The sequence below is a fragment of the Ascidiella aspersa genome, chromosome 4 (genome assembly GCF_963924565.1).
Source record: "Ascidiella aspersa chromosome 4, kaAscAspe10.2, whole genome shotgun sequence".
Classification (NCBI taxonomy): Eukaryota; Metazoa; Chordata; class Ascidiacea; order Phlebobranchia; family Ascidiidae; genus Ascidiella; species Ascidiella aspersa.
The window spans coordinates 1896113-1923827 of NC_139450.1; the positions used below are offsets into that span (position 1 = coordinate 1896113).

At 35.8% G+C, this 27715-nt stretch overlaps 1 protein-coding gene across 1 annotated transcript; it reads right to left on the bottom strand.

Annotated features, from left to right (window-relative positions):
- Window positions 1-13423: 13423 nt before the first annotated feature.
- LOC146146597 (uncharacterized) lies at window positions 13424-26572 on the bottom strand. Its single transcript, XM_083387576.1, has 14 exons — window positions 26512-26572; window positions 25911-25993; window positions 24236-24338; window positions 23510-23648; window positions 23061-23154; window positions 22791-22903; window positions 22178-22326; window positions 21388-21464; window positions 20254-20456; window positions 19381-19615; window positions 18826-18935; window positions 18176-18331; window positions 15755-15910; window positions 13424-15135 (listed from the first exon to the last, which is right to left on the bottom strand). The coding sequence occupies exons 1-14, from the start codon at window positions 26553-26555 to the stop codon at window positions 14872-14874; spliced, it is 1926 nt and encodes a 641-aa protein (XP_083243702.1). The 5' UTR covers window positions 26556-26572; the 3' UTR covers window positions 13424-14871.
- Between the last annotated feature and the right edge of the window lie 1143 nt (window positions 26573-27715).

The following is a 27715-nucleotide window of genomic DNA, read 5'->3' on the forward strand; positions in this document are numbered from 1 at the left end:
CCATGACATTATACTGTTTTGTGTTCGAAATATGTTTAACAAAACGTGGAGCGGCCCAACTTGAGATTTTTTAAACGCTATAAATTTTCTTCCAAAAAGCTTCAATTTTTTTCATTAATTTATGTGGCAACCCTGTACTCTCTCAAAAACCAAACTTGATTTGGTTCAAATTAAAGATTTAAGGTTGCCGTATTGTTATGTTATTCGGGAGATTTATACTTATTGTTGTTAAAGTCTTTTACAACCTTTCTTTTTACGTCCTTTTTGTCGAAAAGCGTTGGGCAACGCTTTCAATAGAAATATTTATAAAACGCTATACATTAAATCTGTGCGTTTTTTAAGGTTTTGATTCAATTTTACCCTGTTAGGCCTACAGCTAAGCGCAAAACGTTTCAAAAAGTTTTTCAAAAAAGTCGCTTAACCAATTTTTCCGATAAACTTTATTTTTATCGAAAGATTGGTTTAGAGGATTTCTGTCATACTTATTTTTAGTATTTGATTCCCGAGTCATTTAATCTACTTTTGTTAACTTGTCCAACTTGTGACGCGCGTTAACATTTTGTTTTCATGTTCATTTCAGGCCAACAGGAGCAAGGCCAGTTCGTAACTTACGATGAATGTGGCGGGTATCTTCACGAAAGCCAAGGTTTAATCAAGGTATGTCTTACTAAAAATTACAATGTTTTATCCCAGAGGTTGCCAACCCGCGGCTTTTCAAACACTTTTATGCGGCTTTATATCCAAGTTGTTTTTGAGTTATTTAGGGTTAGGGTTTCAACTGTCAATTGTCGAGAAAATTATGTTAAAAATCTGGTCAGCAAAAATGCCATGCGTCTTATGGCAGTTTGCTAACATCTTAGGGACAAAGTACTTAATCACCCTTGAACGTATTGTTGCTTAATTTAGGTTGCATATTTCCGCACGAAACTTTCTGTTTCAACGCTTTAAGCATGGCCCGCTCTAACAATATTACCGGATCTATCACTGTTCAGATGCTATTACTCTAGTAGTCTTTGTACAGTAAAATCGTCAGATTTTGGTACCATTTACAGCGTGGTGTCATTTATTAGAGAGTACCTGTATTGTAAAAAAATAGCCTAAACTTAATCTACGCAATATTGTTAATGAGCAAAGGTAGTGTGTTTGTATAACTGAGGAATAAACATGGTGAAATTTTCCATAATGGTTGAAGTTCTGGTAACAATATCAAAAATCCTACTGAAGTATAGGAAGCATTTTGAACGTGTTGAATAAGTCTGATGTGGAATGAATACCAAAGCCCATACAGAAGTAGATTTTATTTCGAACGCTTTGAATAACTCTTTATTATTTTTCAATATCGTTCAAAATGCTTCCTACTTCTGTATGGGTTATATTCTTATACGTACAACCTCCAACCATAATGCTACAAAGGGCGATATTAGTTTCTGTCAGTGTGTAAAGCGTGGCTCTTTGCGGTTGATAACCAACTGTTAACCAACTAAAAAAACTCTTGGTCTCTGACTGATAGGCCACCCCTTTTTATTCTATATATTTTTTGACTGTATAATTATTTTGACCTCAGTAACGTTAATGTGTTGATTATTGCTCACAGTTAACTTGTGTCGTGTTTCACTTCCCAAGTTTTATTTCAGACTCCCAATTATCCCGCGAACGACGAACAGTTAAACCAAACTTACCCGAACAACCTGAACTGCGTGTGGACGAAAGAGTCAACTTCCTCAAACACACTTTTTGCTGTAAGTAAATAATCATGTTTGGTTGTAAACATATAAAACACTTGGGTACATTTAATTTAACTTGATAATGAATCTCAAATCCAAAAAGGTCGATTAAATCAACACCATTTTGATAAAGACGTTTTGATACGCATTTGTACCATCATCAGTTAATGTTATTGAAACATGAATTTTAAAGATTGTTTTCTCAGAACCAATTACAATAAATCTAACCATGTAAAACAACTGCAGTTAGCGACCCAAACAAATCAAACGGCCCCACATGTTTGGTCGCGACCCAGGCGCTGAGAAACACTGTCCTATAGTTTAAACAACCCAAATGACAACCGACATGAACAGTACCATATCTCTTACTCGTAAATAAAGCAAATACATTTTGGCTTTTAAATCAAGTACATTTTTGCATTCAAAGCAAGTACATTTTTTCTTTTAAAGCAAGTACATTGTGTCTTTCTAAATATTAAAAACAATTTGTATTGCATTACAGAGTGGATGGTGGACAAACAAATTACTGCAGTTCGCTTAAATATCCACGTGCTTTGTCACAATACCCCAAATAAATATAACGTGTATCCCATTGCCATTTACTTCATTCTGCATGGTTACCTCAATCGGCATAAAGGCCTCAAGGCAAAACCACTTAAAATGATCAAACCAAATTTATCCTCAGCTGAAGTTTTACGACATGGTGCTGGAAAACGCCCCGGTCAGCAAACACTCGGACGAAACGATTTGTTACGATTACATGAACGTCACAATATCGTCGATCGGAACCAAACAACTTTGCGGGTAAACGAGAACTTTTTTCAGCTACTTTTTAAGCTTTGTTAACTCGTTCATATGAAAAATTTATAGTTCTTGTCCTAAAATTTTCATGGCCATCCCCAAACAAAATTTCTAACTGTCTGCAGACCGGGATGCAAACTTTTTTTGCACAATGTGAGATAAAATGTGCACGCGGAAATTTGCGCACATTTTTAGATACAAAATATGCGCAAATTTTAAGATAGCTAATGTCAGTATAATTTAGGTCCTCTTCTGTTAACTGTACTGCTATAAGTGTTCAACGTTTTTTCTCTTAACTCTTCTCCTCGAAGTCTTCCCACGTCCTCCGAACTCTTAATCGAAAACGTTTATACCTCCAACTCTAACCAGAACTCTTCCAACTCTAACTCTGCTAATATTTGCTATGTACCCATCTGTGAAAATGTGCACATTTTGCCACGTTGAAAAAAGCATACTTGTGCACTTTGAGCTGACTATTTAATTTTTATAGCCGTATGATTAGCAAGGGGTTAGTAGATAAGATGTTATCAAAATATACCCTGTATCTAAACAAAGCTTATGTAAATAATTTTATTTTGTTAACTTACTGTCGACGGAAGCGCTATGTAAAGTATAGATTGCATTTACAAATTCCAAATATTTTTTAATTTTTACGTTCTGCTTCTAAATGCAATAAGCTCAGTTTGGTTAGCATTTTCGATTGAGACACGATATTAAGTTGGTGGAGTGTAATTCTACATATTTTTTAGATGGACCGCTCCAAAGGCGATATTGAAAGGTTTTGGGTCGACAATGGAAGTTAGTTTTCATTCAGATGACACTGGTTCATACCGAGGCGTAATGGTGGTTTATCAAGGTATTTTTAAGTTGTTTATGCTTTGTTGTTTAAAGTTAAAAAAACTCGATCTTTTTATGTTGGACTGGTATTATCAATTTCTGTTGTCGTTTACGGTTATTATAGTTGAATACTTTGTTTGGTGCATCGACGCCACTTAAATCCTGATTGGCAAAATGTAGAAGTATTTTCTTGCCTTATAAGAGATGCAGAAATACTTAAGAATAACGAGTTCCAAGTAGCCTATAGATGCGTGATTTAGACACCAGGTATTTTTAGTTCTTTCGGCTTTTTTAAAAGTTGCAAAAATTAAGACCGTTTTATGGTTTCACAAATGTTATTATATTTGGTTGTTGTTTATGCTTATTATATGCAAACACTTAGTTTAGAGCTTGTTACTAACTTGGTTACTTATTGCCATAATTTAAAAGTGTTTTTTTTAAGAGCCTATAGTACAAAGAGTTTAGGTATAGATGCCTGATTAAGACAAATCGCCTGATTCGCCAATTTACCGAGGGTATTGAACTGAGGTCCGTGACGGCGTTTCCAGGGATCTTATATAAATACGTTAAATGATAAATTAAAGTATGTTTAAAATTACAAAAACTCGATCTTTTTATGTTGGACTGATATTATTAATTTCTGTTGTCGTTTGCGGTTATTATAGTTGAATACTTTGTTTGGTGCATCGACGCCACTTAAATCCTGATAAATTAAACTAGCCTGGCCAAATTTGTATCATCAAGATAATAAATCATTGAAAGTCTCTTTAATTGAGCTGGTCGGCTATTTTTCTCGGATGTAAAATCGGTTTTCGCCAGGTAAAAATGTTAAAGAGAACAACTGCCCTATGCATAATCACTAATATTAAATCTAAATTAATATTTTTATTTAAAGGTTCTTTCACTTTATCCTTATATGTTTTTTAACGCGTGAGTATCCTTACCAAGCCTCCATACCACTATTATTTTTTATAAGTAAGACACGTGAATGGGCCTTATCTCTTATCGGCGACCCACACTTACCGTACAGTGACTATACCCCGGCTCTGAAGTATTTTACCATTGCTACTTTTTCTGCATTCTTAGTGTGTTTTTTTCACAGCCATTCCAGATTACGATCCGTGCAAACCGAAGCCTTGCCTAAACGGGGAATGCGTTGTGCTGGAGAACAAAGTAGACTTCGAATGTAGTTGTTTTCCTGGCTTCACAGGTAGGCTTGCAAATGCAGAACATGTGCCTTGAATATTATGCGTTCCACTTTTAAAAGTATGCCGGTACGACCCGCAACGGCATAGACCTAGCATTTTTTACCAGGCCATTCTGTTATATTCTTAAACATCATTTTAGTTGCATCTTTGTGCACTACATTCAACAAAAAACACTTTTTTTTAAGATTACTTGTATTACACGCCCGTTATGACGTAACTTTTATTGTGAAGTCATGTTCAAAATATCATTTTAATTCCATCTTCGTGCACTACATCCAACAAAAACACAGGTTTTCCTAGATAACTTGTTTTCGACGTCCCGTTGTAAAGTAACTTTGTGACGTCATCTTAAAACATATTCTGTTTTCACTACTTGTTGGTTATTTTAATGGCGATATCTGTTTACGTGTAAATCAGCCTTCTTCTTTTTTAAATGATTTCATTGTGTAAAACTAAATTTAAGCTCGGTTGATTATAGGCATTACACAAAACAAATAGTTTTAACGTTGTATACTTGTAGTTGTTTTGTAAAATACGTTGCCTTCACATGACTTACACCTTTGCATTTTGAAGGTCAGTATTTTTCTACTTTTATACACTGTTTGATAACTTTTCAATTTTTTGTAATGTTATTTTCGAAAAAGCTTCGGTAAAACAACGTAAAAAAAATACAAACACCATTTCGATTTGAATTAGCTATATTTCAATTCAATGGAGGAGTTTAAATAAAAATATAAAGCATGAAAATTTGGTAAAATAAACCTGCCATTTTATTAGATTTCTTAATCTATTCAACATTATAGTTTATAATTGTAATTATTCTATAACATACTTCGCTATTATTGTAAGTTATAAGTTATAATTGTAGTTATTCTGTAACATACTTCTCTTTTAAAGTTATAAGTTATTATTGTGGTTGTTGGTAAAATACTTTGCCTTCACATGACTTACACCTTTATATTCCGCAGGCCAGTATTGTAGAATAGATATTGACGAATGTGCGTCGGCGCCATGTCAAAACAATGGCACCTGCACTGAACTTGACGTAGGGGGGTTTTCCTGTATTTGCCCCCCTGATTGGCACGGGGATCTTTGCGACAGAGGTAAGTATCCCCTAGCTTAAAACACTATTCAGCGGGAGGGTTTTATGAGTTTTGAGGGCGCAATAAACTTCTTTTTTTAACTCTGGAACTTTTTTTTTAAGGACATAAAAAGGCCGTACTTTTTTCTAAAATATCGGGGGTTGAATATCGGAATAAAAATGTATTGAATTCTTGACAAGCTTCCTTATCAAGTGAAAGTAGAATCGAAACCAATTAAACAAACCATTAGAAAGCGTATGGACGGGCACAAAAGTGACATACGGCATGTACATATGGACAAACCTACATTTTAACCAAGGATTGCAAGCGAGGCTCACAGTCGAACAAAACTTAATTAAAAAGGTCGACAACATCGATGTTGGACTCAATCTATAGATTTGGGCTTTATGTTATATTACACCACATAGCACGCTTTTACAGCCATCGTACTTTGAAGCGCAGACCTCGTGTTGTTATTGTTACGCCAGTCACACACGTCTTTGCGAGCATGTGCCTGTATGTTTGACTTCATTATTCTTATCGACTTTTTCCCGCGCTTTTGTCTCTACTTCTTGCATTTCAATTGTTTCATTTCTACCTGATGAAGCTTGAAGAGAATTCAATACAATGCGTCTCTATATAGTGCCACATAATTACCCTATTAAGAATTAGACAAATACGGCCAGTACAAATATTTTAAGGTTCATTCAGTAGTTTTATTCTTATATTCTTACCTAGTTCTAGGGGTGAACGCGGACCCCTGTTCTGAAGCCCCTTGCAGCTCAATGTCGACTTGTGAGTCCGAAGGAGACACGTTCAAGTGTGTTTGCGACGACGGCTACTCAGGTTTAAGTATTCCCTGTGTGTCTAGATATGTAAACTAAGTGTGTGCGTTTTGAAAACGACTTGTTGGAGTTGTAACCATTTAGGTAAGGTAAAGGCAGTACGATACTGACCCAACATTTTTTAATTTAAGTAGTTAACAAACGATTTTACTTAAAACTAACGTTTTGCTTTTTTTTTTATTGCAAAGTAGTTTATCTTAAAACGTCCATAGATATGTTCAAGTCATTAGGACAAGGTTTTTTGTAGTTTTAAGTTTAATCACCTTCAGTTCATAAACCTGGCGACAAAACTTGAAAACTACTTGTTCACATTTTTTTTGTTTTCAAACTGACGATGGCACGAATTATTGTTAAAAGGTTTTAAAAGAAAAACACTTGCCCTTTTCTACAATATTCAATGTATCATTTTTTACCTAAATAGTATAATTTTAAGTTAATGTTTTGCGAAGCTTTAAGAACTATATGTTTGTTTGCACTTTCATCATCGGGCGTTATTTTTTGGCTTAAAAATAATAACATTTTTGAGGCTGAGTTTATGCATTCAGTTTTAAAAACAAAAATAAATGAATACATTTTTAGTTAAAAAACAAATTTTTACACGGACATGTATATTGCCAAATATAAATTCCTAAATGAAAATAGATCTTTACTATTTGTTGTTTGTGACGCGAGCCCTATGGTCGCGATGGAAGTACCAACGCATGCATACGCGTAAGTCGCGCGTGCTGCAGGCAGTAGACTCATATAGAACGACAACAAAACACATTTTGAAGGTTTCAAATATATTTTATTCAAAACTATGGGCTTTGATGTTCTTCCTACGTCTAATTAAAACCTCCAGCTGTTATAATCTAAAATATTATATCTTCCAGGCGTACTTTGTGACGTAGAAGCGGACGAATGTGAAAGTAGTCCTTGCGCCAACGATGGAGTCTGCATTGACTACCTTAACTCCTTCGAATGCATTTGTACAGCGGGATGGCAAGGCGATGTCTGTGAAACTGGTGAGAATTTGTATTTTACGTCACCAGATTGAGGTGTTCCTAAGATGAAAATAAACCAGGCGCAACGACGACTGAAATCAATGACTTGGTTTTGATGCATTTAAACTATTTTCATTAACCCAAGTTTTAAAGGCGAAATTATATTGCTTATTTTGGTGTCAATGGCTTGACAAACTGACTGGCTTTAACATTTAATTGTAAAAAGACTTGGCTTGATTAACTGATGACTTCGACTGAGACAGGTGTTAAAATCACTTACTACTTTTACAATAGTTTGAATGAGCTATTGAATGTCTTATTTCTGCCATTGTAAATGTCTATCTCATCTCGTAAAATCATATTACAATGGGAAACATGTTTGTACGAATATGAACAAAGCTGACAAGATTAAACACTTAAAATATTTGAAAAAAAGGTAAATGCTTGCTTGTTCTTCTCAGAGGCTGACATTTGCAAGCCGAACAAATGCGATGACCACGAAGTTTGTGTTCCCGACCCTGACAAAAAGACCTACAGGTGAAACAAAAACTTTAATTAAAAACATCAGCTTTTTGTATTTTAAAAATAACAATATAATCGCGACAACGGTTTTGTGTGCTTCTTAAATATTTGAGTATGTCTCATGACTGAATTTCGAAATATTTTTTTTACATAAATTTTAAATATTATGTTTGATTGGTCGACTTTGAAAACGAATAATTTTTATAATTTGTTTTTTCATGGTTACTCAAATACAGTTTAACCCTATTTTATCGTAAAAACACTGTGATATTAAATTTACGAATTTGAAATCACAATATAATTCAAAGTGCTTCATGAAAATGCCAATGCAAATCTCTAGTTAGACGTTACGTTCAAAATGCTTCCTACCTCTGTATGGCCTTTGATATTTATATTACATCTTACTACAACCTTCAGCCATTATCTTAAGATGTATTCGAAACAATAGATAGAAATCGCTCTTCTGGTGTAAACGAAGTAGAAACCGACGTTTCCAGTTATTTACCCTGATGAGGTCAGCTGGTATCTGCTGCCGAAACGTCGGTTTATACTTCGCACCAGAAAGAGCGATTTCTACCTATTGATATGTTGCTTGGTGGAGCTAACTTTATAATTATTCGAAACGTTCAAAATGCTTCCTACCTCTGTATGTGCTTTGATATTCATATAACGTCTTACTACAACCTTAAACCATTATGTTGCTTCAAAATCTCTAGTTATATGACCATTTTCAAGCTATACCGCCAACACTGACTTTTGTATTGCAGTTGCAAGTGCAAGGAAGGCTGGAGAGGAGATTTGTGCGACGTTGACGTGAACGAATGCGACAGAAATCCTTGTAAAAACCAAGGAGAGTGCGTTAACACTGAAGGCAGTTACAACTGTTCTTGCCCGCTTGGCTTTGCTGGAAAGAATTGCACCGACGGTAAAACCTTGTTGTTTTAATTCTATCTGCAAATAAGTTATTTTTTTTGCGTTTTTTGGGGATTTTTTTCCATTTCTAGCAATCCTTAGTTATTTAGGTTAATACAGCCAATAGTCATCGTAATAGAAAAGTAATTGGTAAAGTCTATATGAATTAGCGATACCATTTAGCTTGGCGAAAAATTTAAAATATGGATGAATGTTAAACGATACTTGTTGCGTTTTAACCAGTACCTGTAATTTTTTTCATTTTTTTGTCGATTTTATTGATGTAGTTGTGTAATTTGTATTATTAATAACCTTTACGTAGATGACAAATTCCTGTTGTTTTTTTTTACTCTTAAATCGTGCTGTTTATTAACATTTTGATTATGAAAACAGGCTTTGTTTTAACAGAGGTAACAGAAGGTTTTAATGGTATTATCTACGAAAAACTGTTTTTAATCTTTAAACGCACGATTTGAAAAAAATATTGTTTTTTAATATTTTCTTGAACATGTTGGCTTTAAGTTGTTCTCATTAGAGTTTAGATAATAAAAATTAAAAATGGTGTAGTTTACTGATTTTCGAGGGTACATTTTTACAGAAGTCCCTCTTTGTGAAAACCCGGGCATTCCCAACGTGGACAACGCCACCGCGTGGTCGTTTGGTGCCACCCTCAAGTTCTTTTGTTCCGATGGATACCGACTACATGGGTCGGAAAACTTAACCTGCCAACGCAACCACACTTGGTCAAACCACATGCCAGTGTGCGTCGGTAGGTTCCAAGCGTTTTATTTTTTATTATGTGGGCCGAAAATTTATTTTCGGGACATATCTTGTTTTTGCCGTCAAATATTTCAGACTGATTTTGTCCGAAGCTTTGTAGTAAAAGTATACATCGTAGAATTCTAAAATTTTCATTCAATATTCTTTTTCGTCTACTCCACATTGTATGGATAAACAACCCCATATATGTGGATTGGTTTTAAGAGATTTCATTTTGTTTTCCTGAGATTTAAGGTCACTCTTTTATTCGAAATTTATTCGAAAGTAGTTTAATATCCCGTTTACCAACACTTAAAACCACAACTTTATACGTGTGGTCATACGTTCCAAGAGTTTTAACTCAGGTTCCCTAAACATAATTAAAGTGCAGTATGCCAGTAAAAATTATTTAGCTCGGACCGCGTACGTTTCACTATTTGGTCAAATTACATGCAATTGTCAAAAAGATGGGACTCTAAATCTAAAATCATTATTTACTGATTTTATTTTCATTTTTTTTTATACCTTTAAAACAATTAACATAGTGATGTACAATAACTTATCTAAATATCCTGTTAAAGTTAATTGAAAAAAAAAGTTTTTTTACCTTTTTTTTTTTTTTTTTTTTTTTTAGAAACTTTAGGAATATAAGTACTGATAAAGGACAACTTGGTCAAAGTGACCTTTGCCAAGCTGCCATCTTCTTGTCAGATGCTCCCGTTTGTAAATCTTAAGCTGTGGGCTTCAGTTGAAACACAGAACAATCCTGTGTTAGTAGAACCGGTGTGTAAAACGTTCGCATTTTTGTCCCGTTTTCACCGTCGATTTTAAATGGCCGCTTACTTCCAGCAGATGCGTTGAACAACACTGTGATGTTCCTACCTCGAAGGGTTCACCCTGTTCTGGTCGTCCTTATACTTTCAAGCGTGGCCGTAGCTGCACTGTCGGCCGCATTTGCTCGCTGGCTCATCTTATACGGGTAAGCATTGTGTACTAAAGGAAGATATATTAACTTTGAACTTAATGTTAAAATCGTCACGGGTGTAAGCTTAATGCAGCAGGAGTTTTACACGTTACTTAGAATAACATTATCTATCGTTATCAAGCATTTATACTTTGTTAAAAAAAAATGCTTCATAGAATAATTAGTTGTTTTAATCAGGATTGTATTGTGAGCAAGATTTGCCTGCGGTGAGATTTGAACTCACGACCTCTGTCATACCCTAAGGGAAGCTACATCTCCAAAGTTTAAAACGTTAAATTTACATAGAAGTCTGGTTTTCAACGGCTGAATTTTTACACCTGACTCGTGGTTGTACTCCAGGCACTTCTTAAAGAATATTGGCGGAATTAGTTGTCCTAATCAGGGTTGCATTGCGAGCAAGACAAGGCTTGGGAATTTACCTGCGGTGAGGTTTGAACTCACGACCTCTGTCATACAGGATGCGTCGCTCTGCCAACTAGGCTAAATAGGCTCACCAATACCTTGTTAAGCAACTGCGATAGCACCATGGCTTGTTGCATCCTGTCCGTACATACAGCTTCATGTTAGGAGTTCAACAGTCAGGATCAAGTGTTCCTCAACCTATGCTCTTCGGCCGTAGCTTAATTTGATTGAGTCACCGACGGCAGTATTCCACAAGGTTATATTTCGGTCCAAACCAATATTTCTTCGAAATTTAATAAAACTGTGGAATTTCTTTAAAATTTGAGAAAACTGTGGGAGAAATACAAAGACATAGCCAATATTAACTAAAATTAAATTAATTATTGTTAATCTCCTATGTTTGGTTCGCCTTTAAAAAGTTAGGTGAATAGAACTGGGTGCTCGCCGAAGCTTCGTTGTTATTTTTACGCTTTGTATTCGCGTAGCCGTTACAAAAGGTTGAGAAACACTGAGCTAAGCCATGAAATCCACATGTTACTAAATCGTTTTCAGACTACACATTACAATTAGATAGATAGATGCTTTCTCATAGCTATAACAGGCAGGCCTATTCGGCATTTGCACAGTGTTTGTCCAAAAATACCTTGAAGCCATGTGAGCTAAAGGTTAGAAAGCAACCACAAAGTTGGAAAACTTTATACATTTTTAACCGCTAACGAGATAATTATTAACTTTTATACGTTATTTAAAGTAAGTTACAAACTAAGCAACAAATTGAGCAACCGTTCTTTCAATAAAACGTAAATACTTTATATGCTCTGTAGAGATAAATTAATTCTATAGGTTTATAAGTTACAGAGTGTTTATGTGGTCTAAGTGAATAATGTGGTTATTGATTATATGCCTTTATGCTAACTTGTATCAATTGCAAAGCTAAAAAAGTCGATCTACTCGACCTTTTTGGCTTAGCAATTCATTATCAAGCTACATTATAAATCCTTGCATAGTGTACCCATTTATGCTAACGATTTTAAATATTACTAGTTTTCTATGTACAAAATTTTCGTTAAAGGGTTAAAATATTTTGCTGTAACTTGACATTAAGTTTAACCTGTTGTTTCGATTTTACCTATCTAGACCTTGGGCGTGTGGACCTAACGTCAATAAAGTAATCAAGTTGCCTGGAGGTTCTATGCCAGCATTTTGAGCGACCTGCATGCCAATGTACTTCTATATTCTGCCGTTAATCAGTTTTACTATGGGCGAGCGTGTCAAACTAACCACATAATTGATTAACGTTAAACACTCTTTTTATCGCCGTAGTAAGAATGTCAAAGCCCATACAAGAATATTATAGGTGATGTTGAAAATGAATAAAGAGTTATTCGGAACGTTTAAAATGACCTACTTCTGTATGGGCTTTGATATTCTTATTACGTCTTACTACAACCTCCAACCATTATGCTCCAAACTTTTACACAAAGTTTTTTTTTCATAAAATAGACTTTAATTATCATTTCAAGTAGGCCTATAGTGCTCAACGTTAGACTTTTTCATTTTTATTACGTTTCACAGTATATTATTTCTATCAACCCATTTAAATGACTTTGAATTGGCTCCAAACAGACAATAGTTGATCTGGCAGTTCGATTTTTTGTTTTTTAGTGTTTTATGATTTCTTCTCTCTCCTACCTCTATTTTTATACCGTTGCTAATAAAAGTAGAAATCTATAATTTTGTGTGCTGTGCGTGTTTCATCAATGCATGTGATAGTAAACATACAAATAGCATGGAAATGGCAATACAAACACAGAAACAAAAGTACAATACGTTAACGTACCGATCTTTCCAGTAAAGCATTTTTAGAACACCCCTTTTTTACATTCATATTGCGCAATTAACGTTAACGCAACTTAATCAAAACGGTTTGTGTAATTATTGGTTAACTATATACATTGAAGAACTTAAAAAATATATATATAATATAGGTAACAAAATAACACTGCATTATTTTTTAAAACAAACAAACATACAAACACATAACACTTGACAGGAAAGAAATCCTACCATGTTTTTTATATTATGTTGTGTTTTACCACTTTGTTTAAAAAAGCTCTCACACAGTATAGGGATAGGTAAACGATAAAACGGTGTTATTTAACGTAACGAGTAACAATTTCTATTTACAATTGTCAAGCGTCTTGTAATTGCTTGTTATGTCTTTATTTTTACTCGTTAGATGACATTTGTTGACTATTGATAAATGCCAGGGATGACCAACCTTTTAGCAGAAAGGGCCGCACTGCCACTTTAGAAATTTCGATGGGCCGCAAAACCTATTAAATTATAAAGGGGTGACGTCATAAAACAACTTAACTTATAAACACCCGCTCTTCCAGAGTGAACTCGGGTGCAAATTTAAAAAAAAAAATTGAGTTTGCACGCCATGGTACAACACCTTTGGGCTGATATATTTCCTTAAAACGGTCCGCAAAATAAACATCTTGCTTAACAATGATGGGTATACAAGAGTTTGATGGATGTTGAAATGCGACATTAGGCTCGATTATAGTCTCAGAAAAAACATAAGATTGGGCCTACATCAAATACTGCGCGTTCTACACGTTTTGATGATAGTCGAAACAATTGTTTTAAATAAAGGCTACTGAAAGTGAAAATAAGCGCTGAGCCGCACGTAAATATCAGGCGGGCCATGGGTTGGACCTCCCTAAAAAAGGTCCTTGTGCAACAAATAACCAAATGACTGGCATAAAAGCACGGGTATTTACACGAGTAGAGTAATTAACTGGAAATGTGCGATCACAGATTTCAGGCCATTTGGAGACAATAAGGCATTTAATGAATTTTTATGCAACCTGAGGTAGTAAACATGAGTATATAAACCAATTCTGGAACCTCTGGTTGATAATCACGACTTTTTTACTCATAAAAAGCCAACACCCCTGCTAAGTATACCTATGTTGCAGGCTGGAGTTGAAAAGGTTTCAATTGGTTCACATACAAAATGGGGCGTTTATATCCAAAATTTTGTGCAAAATAGTGCCAGCCGACCCAATACCAAATAACGTTTTTAATAAGAGACATGGTTAAACTAAATCGCATAGAGGTAATTTGCTTTCCAGGTTATTAAATTAAAATAAACTTCGACTGGTAATTGCTAGGCATGTCCGCCGATACCCGATATCTTAGGCAAAAAGTATCGCCATTCGATTCGATACTAAATGACGTCATAGCTATGTTTAGTCAGACAAAATATATTGAATTAAAAGGAATCTTTTTTCAGGTTATAAGGCACAAATTCGCTTTATCGTGAAGAAGTTTGAAAACCATCAGTTGTTACCTGCTGTTGTTCGATGAATGTAACTTAAAGGTAGAACTTGCTGCTTTAGGTGGCAAACCTTGGCCAAAATACCTATATATTACATAAGTATTGGATCTTTACCGATATCAGCCTATAGTATCGGAGAACTACCGATACTACTGATATCGGGCATCGCCTCCAATCCGATATTATCGTACATCCCCAGTATAAAAAATACCTTTAAAAAAAGAAAATGCTACATTCGAACCAGCTAAAATACCGATCGGTATCGCATCGATAACGGACCAGTATCACCCTAGTATCGGACGAATACCGATACTAGCATACAGCATCGGGTATCGGCTGCGATCCGATAATATAGGACACCCCGGCACGCAACCCGGGAAACATTAGGAGTCCGCTTTCTCAGCAACGCGCGTACTCAAGTTTTATCAAGTCTAGCTCAAACTTTTGGAAGAGCAGCCAGTCTCAGATTCGCAGCCTGACCAGTCGGTCTAGAAGAGCCGGTAAGTTGGCCTGGAATAGTTTGTCGTTGCTGAGGTCAACAGGCCTTGGAAATTGGACCAGGGTGCGTCGGATTCGGTCCCGGGCGTTCTCGGGCGGCCAGGCCACGAAGTTAAGAAGGATGGGCACCACTGGCTTGTGCAGGCTCTGGGCCAGCAGAAGGTCTTGCTCGCAGTTGGTGCTGTTGATGTACTTGGGAGTCAGGCAACAGACCACGGCGCCGCACAGCTGCGATTTGCAAAGAAAGGTCTTTCGGTGAGCATACTAAATTATTTAATACAAAGAAGGCCTTGAGGGGAAGTTTAACGAGGTTAGATTCTTATTTTTTGCACGAGCCAACCAAAATACAAACTGTGTTTTACAGAATGTTTGCTTATAATAACTTTAACTTTTGCACTGAACTGGTTCTTTTGGGGTATAATTGACTTTCTTAACGACTTAAGTCATTGAGTCAATGACTGGAGTTATCATTTTACCTTTACAAAATTGGGGTATTTCTGGAATTTGTCCGCCAAGGTTACTGCCATTTACTTTGCTAATCAGTTATGAGAATATGTAAGTTTTGCTTTAAATAAGTTAAGACATCAAGCAAACTTTTGCATTGTAAACGATGTCAGTGTTCCCTTAGTTTCTCGTTTGTTTTACCCTAAAAGTTGTATAATAACTGCAGTTTTAAAAAATTGCATTCTTGGAACAAAGTAGTATGTCTTAAGCTTGACTTTTTTTATACAATTTTTGTTTCTGTTTTAGACCTTGCTAATTTTTGATTGAAAATGTTTACTCAATTCAGTCGTGGTTATGGTACCTTCATGTTGTGGTGCAGTCAATTCAGTCATTGTTACAGTACCTTCATATTGTGGTAAAGACAACCTTCCAGCGTGTCGATTCTGGCAACATCAGCGCTGCTTGTCGACCTTCCTGTAGTCGGAGTGGTCGAGATCATGTTGATGTCTTGCCAACATGGAAAGCCCTCGTTTTCGAGGTACGTCGCTATCTTACGAACCTATACAGCCATAAAAGAGGTGTCATGGGACTTGAGTTCATTACTTGATATGTATTCACACAGCCACTGCTAAAAAATGACTTAACTAGACTTAAGTATTAAAGACCAAATAACCACTTGACATTTGTGGGAAAATAACTCGTTTTTATTGAATAATTATTTGTTTTATTCCTACTAATATGTACACGTATGTTATGTTTTGCTTAGCAAAAAATGGTGGAAATTGGATGAGTTTGAAAATACGAGTATTTTAAAATCTATTTTGTGATAAAACTAAATTAATTTGTATGGGTAAACACTTAAAAAGGGCCTTGGGTTGTTATCTTTTCATTAACGCCTTGCCTTTTTTAGTGATTTGGTAAATACCGTGAATTGAACCTAAATCATTCCAAAGTGAATAGAGTACAACATATTTACACGTGGTAAATTGTCTTACAATTAGCGGTACGCTTAGGTATGTTGTTCGACACTACCGTGCCGTACGTATGTTGACACGTCCATGTTCCCTGATCTATATTCCTTTGTGTGTCACTTGGACACAATGAGGGGACACTTGTCACTGGCAATAGTACACCGGGTGTGTTCTGAAAATCTTTATACATAACAGACATCCTGGTCAGGATTGGCATGTCATTCAATTTAAACCTGATTAAGTCGACTGATTTCTGTAAAGCAATACCGAAGGCACTTGGTATACTATTACAAGTATTCGTCATAAATTATCATACAAATATATAATAAAGTTGTGCGTAGGGATGTCTGATAATATCGGATCGGAGCCGATACCCGAAGCAAATTGTATCGCTACTTGTCCGATACTAGGGTGGTATCGAAGCTGTTGCGACCCAAAATTAATGTGTGCCGTTTAGACATGGTGTGCTGTAGAATTAAAATCAGATTTAGAGGATATATATTACGGCAATAGTAAAGTAGCATTCATGCTAACTACACTTCTTTAGGAAAGAGCTAATTTGGTCAAAAACTGGATATTTTTGTCCATTAAAAATTTAGTTTTGCTAAATTTAATCACAACAAAGACGTCACTTGGTCAGAGACAGTTGTACATTTTGCTTTAAAAATGCTGGGAATATAAATAAAAATGTTCCTTATGACTAGGGATGTTCAAAGTAGAATCCCAAGGTATTCTAGAATAATAGGTTTCGAATCTAGAATAACGAATCCAGAATAGCGAATCCTAGTATATTTTTATTAAATTATTTAACCTCGATTTTGTTTGGGGAAGGGATTAATCTTAATCTTCCCTACAGGGCCCACAATCACAGCAATAAATCGCCCAAACAATTTTCTAACATGTGTATATTATAATAAAAAAACTCTCTCATATGTTTAACATTAACAACTGTCATCTGAAGCCGTTCTGTAAACTGGAATATGTCAACTGTCCAGGTTGTGTCCAAAACTTATATTTTTGCCAATAGTGAGTACAATGCAACACTGCACACAGAAGTCTTAAGCAATTCGGTCCTGTTTTTTAAAGCATTGTTAAGTCTTATTGCTTCTTTTTTGACTAACATGATCTGTTATGCAGTAAAATGATACTGCAAAGAATACAAAGTTATTATTGACATAACGAATTCTTGACAATTACGTTGTGCATAACTGCATAACTTCCCTGAATATTGGCCTAAAGTTGACCTTAAGCAACCCCATAGCGCATTTTGTGGACGGCCAGCACGTTTTGCAACGCTATGTTACTTTTGCAACTTAACGCATTTAGGGAAATTGCGAACTCCACACCAGACATTACACGTTGATCGCTCGCCCAATAACGCTTGATTGACACTTAATTATTAGACGCACGTTATCGCGAGACGCGGTAATTGGTCGCCCGAAAAAACGCTGACACTGCACTGCGAGGCTACATTTAAAGCAAGCACAAATTGGTCGCCGCGGCGACAGGCCAACTTACCACACGGGTTTGTGCAATTAGGCGCAACAATCCGCGGTAAAACATAAATTATATCGGTTCCAATTACCCGAAATAAACGGCAGAATTGGACAAGGATTCGATATTCTACTTTGAGCATCCCTATTTATGACAACACTACATTTCAACCCAAGTCGTTTGTCCAGAAGACTCAAGTCAAGTCATGTAATTTTGTTCAAAAGACTTAGCTCAAGTCAAAACATTTGAAAACTAAAGTGCCCTAAGGTCAAGTCATTGACTTGGGTCCTTAAAACACGGGTTATAATAATACAATAACGAGCATCGACCATTCCTATAGTTGCGATAGTTTGTCATACCTTGTCCTGAACGTCCCACTGGTAACTGATGTAAACTTTAGGAACCATATCGTAGAGTTCGAGTCCAGTGTCCGGTGTATGAGGTTGTAGTTGTGTCGTTCTTTTGCAGAGATTGCGCAAAGTGCAAACGTTTTCTCGCATGTGCTCCAGGAAACTCTGGTAACCGGCAAAAATGTCAGTGACTTTTAAGTTCGCCATAATATAACGCAATATTTTTTGCAATTAGACCAGCCCCCCCTCTATACATGTAAATCAAAAGAAAATGTTGTGCCCGATTTTGAAATGATTTTGGTCGTTTTAAGAAATCTAATCAGTTTACAGGAGGTATGCATACTTTGGCATGATGTGTAGTTTGATCAATAAACTCAACAAAGTGCAACTTCTGGTAAATTAGACTATTAATGCCGTTATTTCGAGCAATATGCGAATTTCATTATTGTGCCTAATGCGTCACGTGTCCTTTTAAATTAAAACGTTTAGCCAAGTTAAACCAAAAAAAACACAATTTGTTTCGCGTTTTCCGTAGGTTGATTTGTTTTATGACGATATTTATGCCGTAGCTTTGCGACATTTTTAACAAAAAATGCTCCCCGCCAAACAAAAATCCTGGGTACTTCACATATTAAATGTTTGAATAGTGTCAAAATTACCTGCTCAAAAACGACGCCTGTAACTTTAGGGTTGGGTTTAAGGTGATATTCCAAGACGTCCATGCTGTCTGAGTACAGCTTACCCTCGAAATCAATTGCATGGCTATCCCCTAAGTAAAACAAAAATGCGGTATTAACCCTAAACTTAATTGTTATACCAGTACCAATGTTAAAGTTAAATAGGTGTTATTAATCCAAAAAACACACAAAAAAATAAAAAAAAAAATAAAAAAATATTTGTTTTTCATTTTACGACACTTTATATACCGGTAATGCTAAGAGCCACAAATCACAACAAGGTTGTGCTGTGGTTAATGTAAAAAGTTTTATTTAGATTCTAGACAAAAAATGTAACCAAAAAGCCTGTCTTATTGCGGTGTTCAAATACTGTGAGAATAAACAATAGCACCTATGAAGAGGCGACAGGAAGGTTAACCCTATCCCACTTAACTTAATGAGTTTTTTCAGAATTTAAAGCACAGACATACTGTGTTTTTATCGACTTGATTTTAAAAACAAACTATTATCCTTAAAAATTCGCAAAGCCCTTCTCACCCAAAATGCCTTTTAGCGGATTTTTCATCTTCGCCCAAGAGTTGGCGAATAGTAGACACGTGATGGCAGCGCCCTTGTGGATCCAACTGGCGAAAAGAACCTCGTTGTACACGAACGGGGAAGCCCCGGCGGCCTCGGTGACCAGGCACACGATCTGGGAACATCGGGCCAAGGTTCCGCCGTTAATTTGCAGAAACTCCTGGCGCGATTGGCCGAGCTTTTCGTGAAACTTGACCTAAACATGACCAAGCAAGATTAAAAAAAACCTTGGGAGCGGAATTAATCAGTTAGTTTTGCAAAACGTGTTTGGTTTGGCTGAAACGGTCGCTTTGGTTTATAGATTGGTTGACATTATTTCCTGTGGCTACATGGTCGTTTTTACATATTTATAAATTCGTTCTGGGTTATTTATACTCTTATAATTAAGGCAATTATTCAAAATTTCAATTTTTACGTTCAAAAATTAATCGCCCTATTTATAAGCAACCTAACACAGCACAATTTAAATGCCCTAATGTAAATGATACAAAACGCTGGTTTCATTCTCTAATACAGTGGTTCTTAACCTTTTTCCTTGCACCCCTTTCAAATCTTCAACCAATTCTTGCACCCGTTCTAAAATTCCTTAAACAATAAAACCACTTTTTACCTTTTTTTGACTTTAAGAAGTATGACCTGCAATTAATTAGTAAATAAAGGTAGCTAGAATCGCCTATTGACTTGCATTCAGATAAATACTAAAATTTAAACAATTCAAGACTAAACTATTTTATACTGTTTAGTGTTTAAGGTTAATTACCTACATGTTTAATATCTTCATTAAACCATCAAATTTTGTCCTATTCAGAAGCAAAAACCATGATTCGAAATTACCTGCAAGCCTCTTTGCTGTAAATCGCTTTTAACATTGCTTGCCAGTCTCGAGTCCTGTGGATCGTAGACGATGTACACGGAGTTGGGAATCAGCTTTGAGTTTCTGCAATGGAGGAACCAGTGATCCGGGTTGTCGATTTCGCGCAAAATTATCCGCTTCAGCTCGGAGAAGATCTTTTTCCTCACGATTTGTGATTCGACGCCTGAGATGTAGAAAAATGGCTCGATGTACGCTATTTCCTGCTAATTTTGTATCCAGAAGAAAACAGCTAGGGTGAAGCAATATACTTTTCTATGTATGCTTTTCAAAAATGTTTTTTTGTTGTTTTATTCAACTATTATTACTAGTGCTTCAAAAGGTTCACATGTGAGTAATTTTTTAACAAAACATAAAAATGGCTGCAATAAGGTTCCATAGGGTATAAAAATACAACCTAAGAAGAAAATAGCCAGGGTGAAGCAATATACTTTCCTATGTATGCTTTTCAAAAATGTTTTTATTTTATTTACTTAACTACAGATGCTTTAAGAGGTTGACAGGTGTTAGATTTCTTACCAAGACAAAAAAATGGCTGCAACCAGATTCCATGGGGTATAAAAATACAATCTGAATCAGTAAAACCGCAATACGCACTGAAACAAACCGTGTAGATATTTTCCGCATCATACCTAGATATATCCAATCCTTTTTATTTGACTCCAATATGTTTTAGGCCAAACAGTACAAACCGATTACGTCATTACTTTGGTCAAATAGGTAAAATTAATGGAAACCAATTAATGAAAAACCACGTGTAACAATAATATTTTTAGGTTATGAGTACAAATTTGATTCGGCGTCAAAACCTATATTTTACTGCTTGTAATTATTGTTCCTTTGTTCTCAGTGATACATTTGTTATTTTATATTGAAAATGGATGGTTTTACTGATCAATTAAACCAGTTAAAAAAAGTACACATTGCTTGGTGGTCCCTCTTTTTCAAAACAAAATTAAAAAAAATTTAAAAGTGATAATGTGCTTTATTGTTACCCTTTACATCGTGGCAAAACCTGTATTAAATAATATTTGTGCTCACGGCTGTTAAGCACAACGTTCTGTTAAAACAGAATTTCAACTATTTTACTGACTTACCAATGTAGTTGTGCAGGTCGAAGTCATTTGACGATAAAAGCAAAATTCCGTCGATCTGTTTTTCCGCGAATGCTTGTCTGTACAAAGGTGTTCATTTAGCTTGTGTTTTAGTTTAAACTTGAATTACCAGGTTCAAAGATTTAATGGATCTAAGAACAAGAACTATACTTGGATATCATTTGATTTTTAACTTGATATTAAATTACAAAACTAAAAAGTCGAGTAGATATCACCATACGATTCATTCGAATTAAGAAATTAGCAGAACTGATGATGCTTTTTGCGTAACTATATCGTCACGCTCATAACCAAATTGCCTAAGTCATTTTTTATTGATTTTCAAAGTTTTTGATTCAGTCACTCCTTGTTACCATCTCCATCGACAGAAAAAGTGCTTGGGTCATTGTTAGGTTTTTTCCCAATCGCTTGTGCAAAAAACTTGGCACTGGCACTTTTTCGGCACTTTTTCTATGGATGGGGATGGCAACAAGTAAAGTTGTTTCAGATCTTTTTTACAACCTTTGTGGTTTTGTTCAGATCACCATATACGAGTAACAAAACAGTTTCCAAGACGCTATACAGCTAGCACAAAGTGATGCGCAGCGTTAAATAAAGTGACACTTTCAGAGAAACTTAAATGGTGACAATACAGAAAGCGATTGAAAACGTGCCTTTCATAAATGTTTGCATTAACGATTAACCTATAGTAAAGACACGCAAAACATATAATTTTTGGGGTCATGATCTTGTGCTTTCTATGGGTCCTCACTTATCCAGTTCGACCAATTACCTGTAAAACTCCCTGATTTTGATGCTGTACAACCACTCCACAACGTCACCAGAACTCCAATGTACAACCCGCTTTTTCTGCCAGGCGTCGTAAGCCACTTGGTTCTTGTACGAAGAAGGTACTATGTAGCGAGACTTCATTACGGCAAGCTAAAGATAAAAAATGACATCAAATGTAACCAGGGAGTCAAACCGGACCCGAACTGAGCTTAAAGAAATAATTTTGCACATTTATTTATAACTTAGTCGAATTTCAGGGTGTTTTGACTTCCTAAAAGAAATCCAGGGAGTTTAAAAATATGCATTATCAAAACATCCTTTTTTCGCAAAATAATGCACGAAAATTTTACCGGAACTAACAGTATATATCTACAACGGAAAACTAATAGCAAATATATGCTCTAACCAAAATACATAGCAAAATCTGTTTTTAAGTAACCCAAGCTTCTAAACTAGTGATAGTCGCTAATAGGTTAATTTGGTTTTCAATTCGCCCCAGACATCGAGGTTGAAACATGCATACAAACTTGCCGACTAAAGCACGCCCACGTTTTGCGCCTATAGTTTTAACACAATCTGCGCTTGTGTTTCAGTACGTAAGCCGTGCATTGTACCTTTTCTAATCGCTCGTAGAGGGAACCAAATGCAAACGAAATCCTTTCGTCGATTGAGAGATGCAAATCACCAGTGATGTCAATCAACTCAGCCCCAGATAAAAGAAGGGCATCTAAAACAGGTTTGCGTCAGTTCTTGTTATGCTCTGTCATTTCATCAACTGAACTTTAAATCAACTACTTTTGATACCCCATCAATTTGAATAGTTTCGCGATAGTCTTAAATTTATAAACTAAGCTGGCAACCAATGTTAGCAAAATAGTAGCGACCTGCTAAGGGTTTTGTAAACTCCACCGGCTCCAGAATTACGCAGAATACTTTTGGTGCGGTGGAAGAACCGTTTGTGAACCTCTCAGTGATAATCTGTTGAACAAAGGATTTAGTAAGCGGTAATAAAATTGTTGCCGTTTATTCCATTATGTATTATTTATCATTCTAAGCTAAAATATAGACGCGGCATAGATCATCGATTTAATATGCATTATAGTGAATAATTAGTTTATAATGCTAAAAAAAAGTTGTGTTATATGAAGGCATATTGTAATAGCTATAAGCTAATTCTGTCATATAAAAATACCATTGCTTAAGTTAACACAGCCTTAAAAAATAAATGCAGTAGATCCACCTAATTGATTTATTGACTTTTAAGACATTACAGCACTAAATCATTTCGATAATTGAAACATTTTAGTGCAAAGGTTATTTTGTTAATATTTACCTGGCTTTCACTTGATGAGATGGGACAGCTCATGTAGCTTTTTGAAACGAGAAGAAGGGCCACTTTGCATTTGTCGAAGGTCTCCAAGCGTTGAGTGAACCACATGGGGTTGTCCAAATCCACCTCATCTTTGTCGAACCTTAAATTAAAATTCGTTACTTAGTCAGGATTTTTCGAATATTTTATTTTTTAGTGCGAGAGCATGAGTTCGAAATCGGATTGGTTCAATTTTTCGCAATTTTATTGTGCTGCTAAATCCGTTATAAAATCTCTACTTTATAGATATGATGTGTGCTGTGCGTGAAATATATTACTATACCCAACCCAATAAACCCGGTGCCTCCCCTCCCACTAAGGATTACCTGCCTCTCCTTTATTGGAGATACGGTTGTCCGGAGGCAGAAGCACTCACTTTAAATAAATCAATTGTAACGGTAGCTCAAAGCATTTAATAGGGTATAGGGTATATTTTTTGGTTGTTTCTAAGACCAATAATTTTATTCTGAGTTTTTTGCCTGAAAAAAAATAAAAAATAAAAAAAAAATAGAAAAAAAGAATAAAAAAATAAAAAAAATAAGCTGCAGTTTCGAACAAAAGCCAACTTAAGAAGCCAAATAAAACAAAAATTTAAAAAAACTGAAAGGAAGATCATTAAAATATGATTTTCGTTGTTGTGGGGCAATCGGCAGACCTGGTGTTCGAACCAGCAACCCTAGGAACACTGACCAGATATCGTCGCTCAGGTTGTTCTCCTTCAGTTGTTGAACGAGGCCGATTGCAAACTTGAGTTCAGCGAATGGTGCGTCAGGCGAGTAGGACACGTAAATACCTAAAAGCAAATCATTTTAAGTAAAATAAAGCTGCTTTTTATGTAAACTGAACAAAACATGATTTAAAAGTGAATGGCCTATTCAGAGAGGCTATTGAGCCCACGGTCGCCCAAAACTATATTTTGTGCATATTTTTACAACGTTAATGCCAACATTTAGGTAAGTTTTGCCCATTTTAAGGTGTTTTATCATCTTAAAGGCGTTATATGGTATCCTCACCTTTCTATATGTACTCAGTATGGTTTCAAGTGAACTCGAAGGAAAAAATAAACTAAATAAACGCTACTAGTTTTTTTTCATTTCAAGCAAAAATATAAAAAATCGGGCGCCTATTTTGGCTTGATAATGAAATGATGAATGGTCGGAATTAGAAATGGCACCCCAGGGGGCCGCGGCACCCAGGTTGAGAACCACTGCTTTATACCTTTGCGCTCTTTTGATGAAGCGACACAATACATTATCTCGCACAACGTAAAAATCCCACTAAAACGAAAGCCTATTTTTTCCCGTTTTACCCATAGTGAAAGCATGTAGCCTTATAGTCTCTTTTCGACTAAAGAAAACAAAATGAGAACCTGCAAAAAGTGGGTTTTACTTGTGTGCAATTTTGGCTTGACACGCTTTCATTTACAAACAAACACACACCCACTCATTTTGTCGGTTTTCATTGGACCAGGGACGCATGCATATAGCTGCCCTATACATACATGAATGCCCACTCAACAAACATCCAATTTAATATTGGCAGATCCCACCGAGCAACCGAGATATTTGAGAAGGCTTTTCTACAAAGCTGTAATTGTAGGATAGGAGCTTAATCTAATTATCCACATGGAAAAGGCCGCCTATACTGTTCCACGGCGTGCCGCCTATACTGTTCCACGATTTTCGTCCAATTAAAGGTGCATTGAAGACAGAAAAACTAGTAAGAAACCGTACGTGACCTTTTATCGCTGTAATTGAATTAAAATTGAGCCTCGGATGTAAATCATTAACAAAAGGGTATTTGGATTAATATTAAACGAGTTGGCCTTAACAAGGACAATGAAGTCAATTTATACTTAGCGCAGGGGCACCCTTAATAGTCTTTCGCTAATTGTTAACAATGTCACAATAAAGCGAAATCAAACAACACACATCAACGGTAATAACACCCTTTATTTGTTGTAATTCAATTGTACGTTAAAAATTTATCAAGAAGCTTATCAAGGAACAAAAAATGGAATCCAAAATATATTAAATTATCTTTTGGCACCCTTGAGCGTTAGAAACGCACCCGGTTGGGAGCCACTGGCTTAGTTGTCTTATTTTAGGTTTAAATATTTTTTTTGTATATTTATTACTTTTTACGAAGCAGCCTTCACAACTACATTGTCACAGCACAAAAAAACAAAGCCAATTAGTACTCAGTGTTTAAATATTTTAATTTATTTTATTTACTATTTACTATTTACGAGTTGGCCTTCACAGGTAGGCCTACATTGCCACAGCACCAAAAAACAATGCCAATTTGTACCGTACTTAATGTTTATAGATACGGTTTCAAATGCTGTTCTGTCCTAATTATTTACTTTTTTTGGCCTTCTTGGTCTTTTTTGGTTTGGTCACTTCGTCTTCGCCCTTTCGCTCTTTGGAGGCGTCTGACTTTTTTGACCTGAAGTAAGTGAATAAAAATATTTATTATAATCAAAACCCAGTGGAAACCAGATCTTAAATTAGAAAAATAAGGTAAAAACACAGATTTAAATTCACTAGTAAACTATACCACGCTTCAATCCATTAATTTTCAACCTTTTTAGCCACGCACTAAGAGTAATGGTTCTCAACAGTTTTTTAGTCATAATTTTAACATTTAACCAAGCGTACACGGACAATTACTTTTTAGGACTGACCCTAACTAACAATTATGCAAAAATAGAAAACTGTCATTGCAATATTTATTTGAATAACAAATACCTAAAAACGCACAAATGATTAGATTTAAGAACATTTGCCTTGCATGATATTTACCACCTTAGTTCGTTAGTGCAACATTTTTTGGACCCCCTTGGAGTTCGCAGTCCCCATTATTACGAACCACTACCTTATTGTAGGCCTACCACCTGGTTTCCATTAGTTGTAAGTGTGCATATGTTTGACAACCATTACTTTAAACCAGGCCTTTTCATTTACCTCGGCGTCTTTGCTTGGTCACCGTCTTTTTGCTTACGAGGCATTTTGCTGCGTATTGTGACGTCACAGTTCTTCTTGCGTCGAATCAGAGTCACGTGTTTAGATAAAAAGTAAAATAATTGTTTTTGTTTTCATTTGTAAATTTCGAGTCGAAGCAGAACCTTCAACAAAATTGAGTTGGCTGAATTTAACTATGATAATTCACATATTCACTTTAAGTTGAATTTGAATTTAACTATTTTAACTAGGGATAGCCGATACTTGACATTCATCCGATACCGATACTCGATATTTTATAAAAAAAGTATCGCGATCCGGTCCGATATGAATGACGTCATTGGTTTTGCCAAACAATCAAAAATGGTAAAGCTAAAACCTTTATATGTGACTTTTACTAGGTTTTTTAGCAGTGGGAGATTAAAAAACTTCTGTTGTTAACTATTAATAAGTTTACCTTTAAAGGTAGACATTTGTTTTCTTTGTTTCCTAAAGTGAGAATCGCAGCTTTACAAAAAAAACGTCCCCATAGATGCTAGGTTGAAATTTGCAAGCCAAGGGAGTTCACATGTTTTGAAGTTTTTTTCGCAACGCCCAATAATGCAGGGCTGTCATTCATGGGCTCAGCGCACACCGCCTCTATTTACCAAGCGCGACCTCACTTTTACGAAAAACTTTGGTTAATTATTGATCGTTGATCGTAAGTAGTAAGCAGCTTGAGTACTTCGCCGCTGCTGCTGCTGCTGCTGCTGTGTAGAGTCGCACGATGTTGTAGCAAACACCGCGCTGAAATTACAAGCACATGTCCCCAAGGTCTCGACCTTGCTATGCTTATATTTAGCTGGAGTAGTTGTTTCGCTGGACGTATATAGACTGCGTGTCTGGCGTACTATGGAGTAATTTACAAATCCATGCTTAAACCTTCGCCTTGTCACGTTATCTCACGTGTCATGTCAATCCCTTGTGAGCTAAACGTGGCTTGTGTGGTTGCTGGCACTGAACGGCCGATAACTTGCACCGCACAACTTTCACGTGCTGACTATCACCACACTTGTCTCCTGCAACATCTGTACAACGTTACGAATGTTGTTCGAAATTTGGTTACGAGGGAAACTCAGTTTTATAAAATTTCAATTACTTGACTTAAGTCCACTTAAGTCACTGTTCTTAATGACTTGTCTCTTGACTTAGGTTTTTTGACAAATGA

What these genes read in the sequence shown, in the direction of transcription:
- LOC146146597 (XM_083387576.1), bottom strand. Translation starts at nt 26,555, where the DNA reads ATGCCTCGTAAGCAAAAAGACGGTGACCAAGCAAAGACGCCGAG. An exon ending in TCTCATCAAGTGAAAGCCAG is followed by an intron (nt 23,155 to 23,509) that starts GTAAATATTAAC and finishes TTTGTTCAACAG; the next exon opens with ATTATCACTGAGAGGTTCAC. An exon ending in CGACCTGCACAACTACATTG is followed by an intron (nt 20,457 to 21,387) that starts GTAAGTCAGTAA and finishes TCTACATCTCAG; the next exon opens with GCGTCGAATCACAAATCGTG.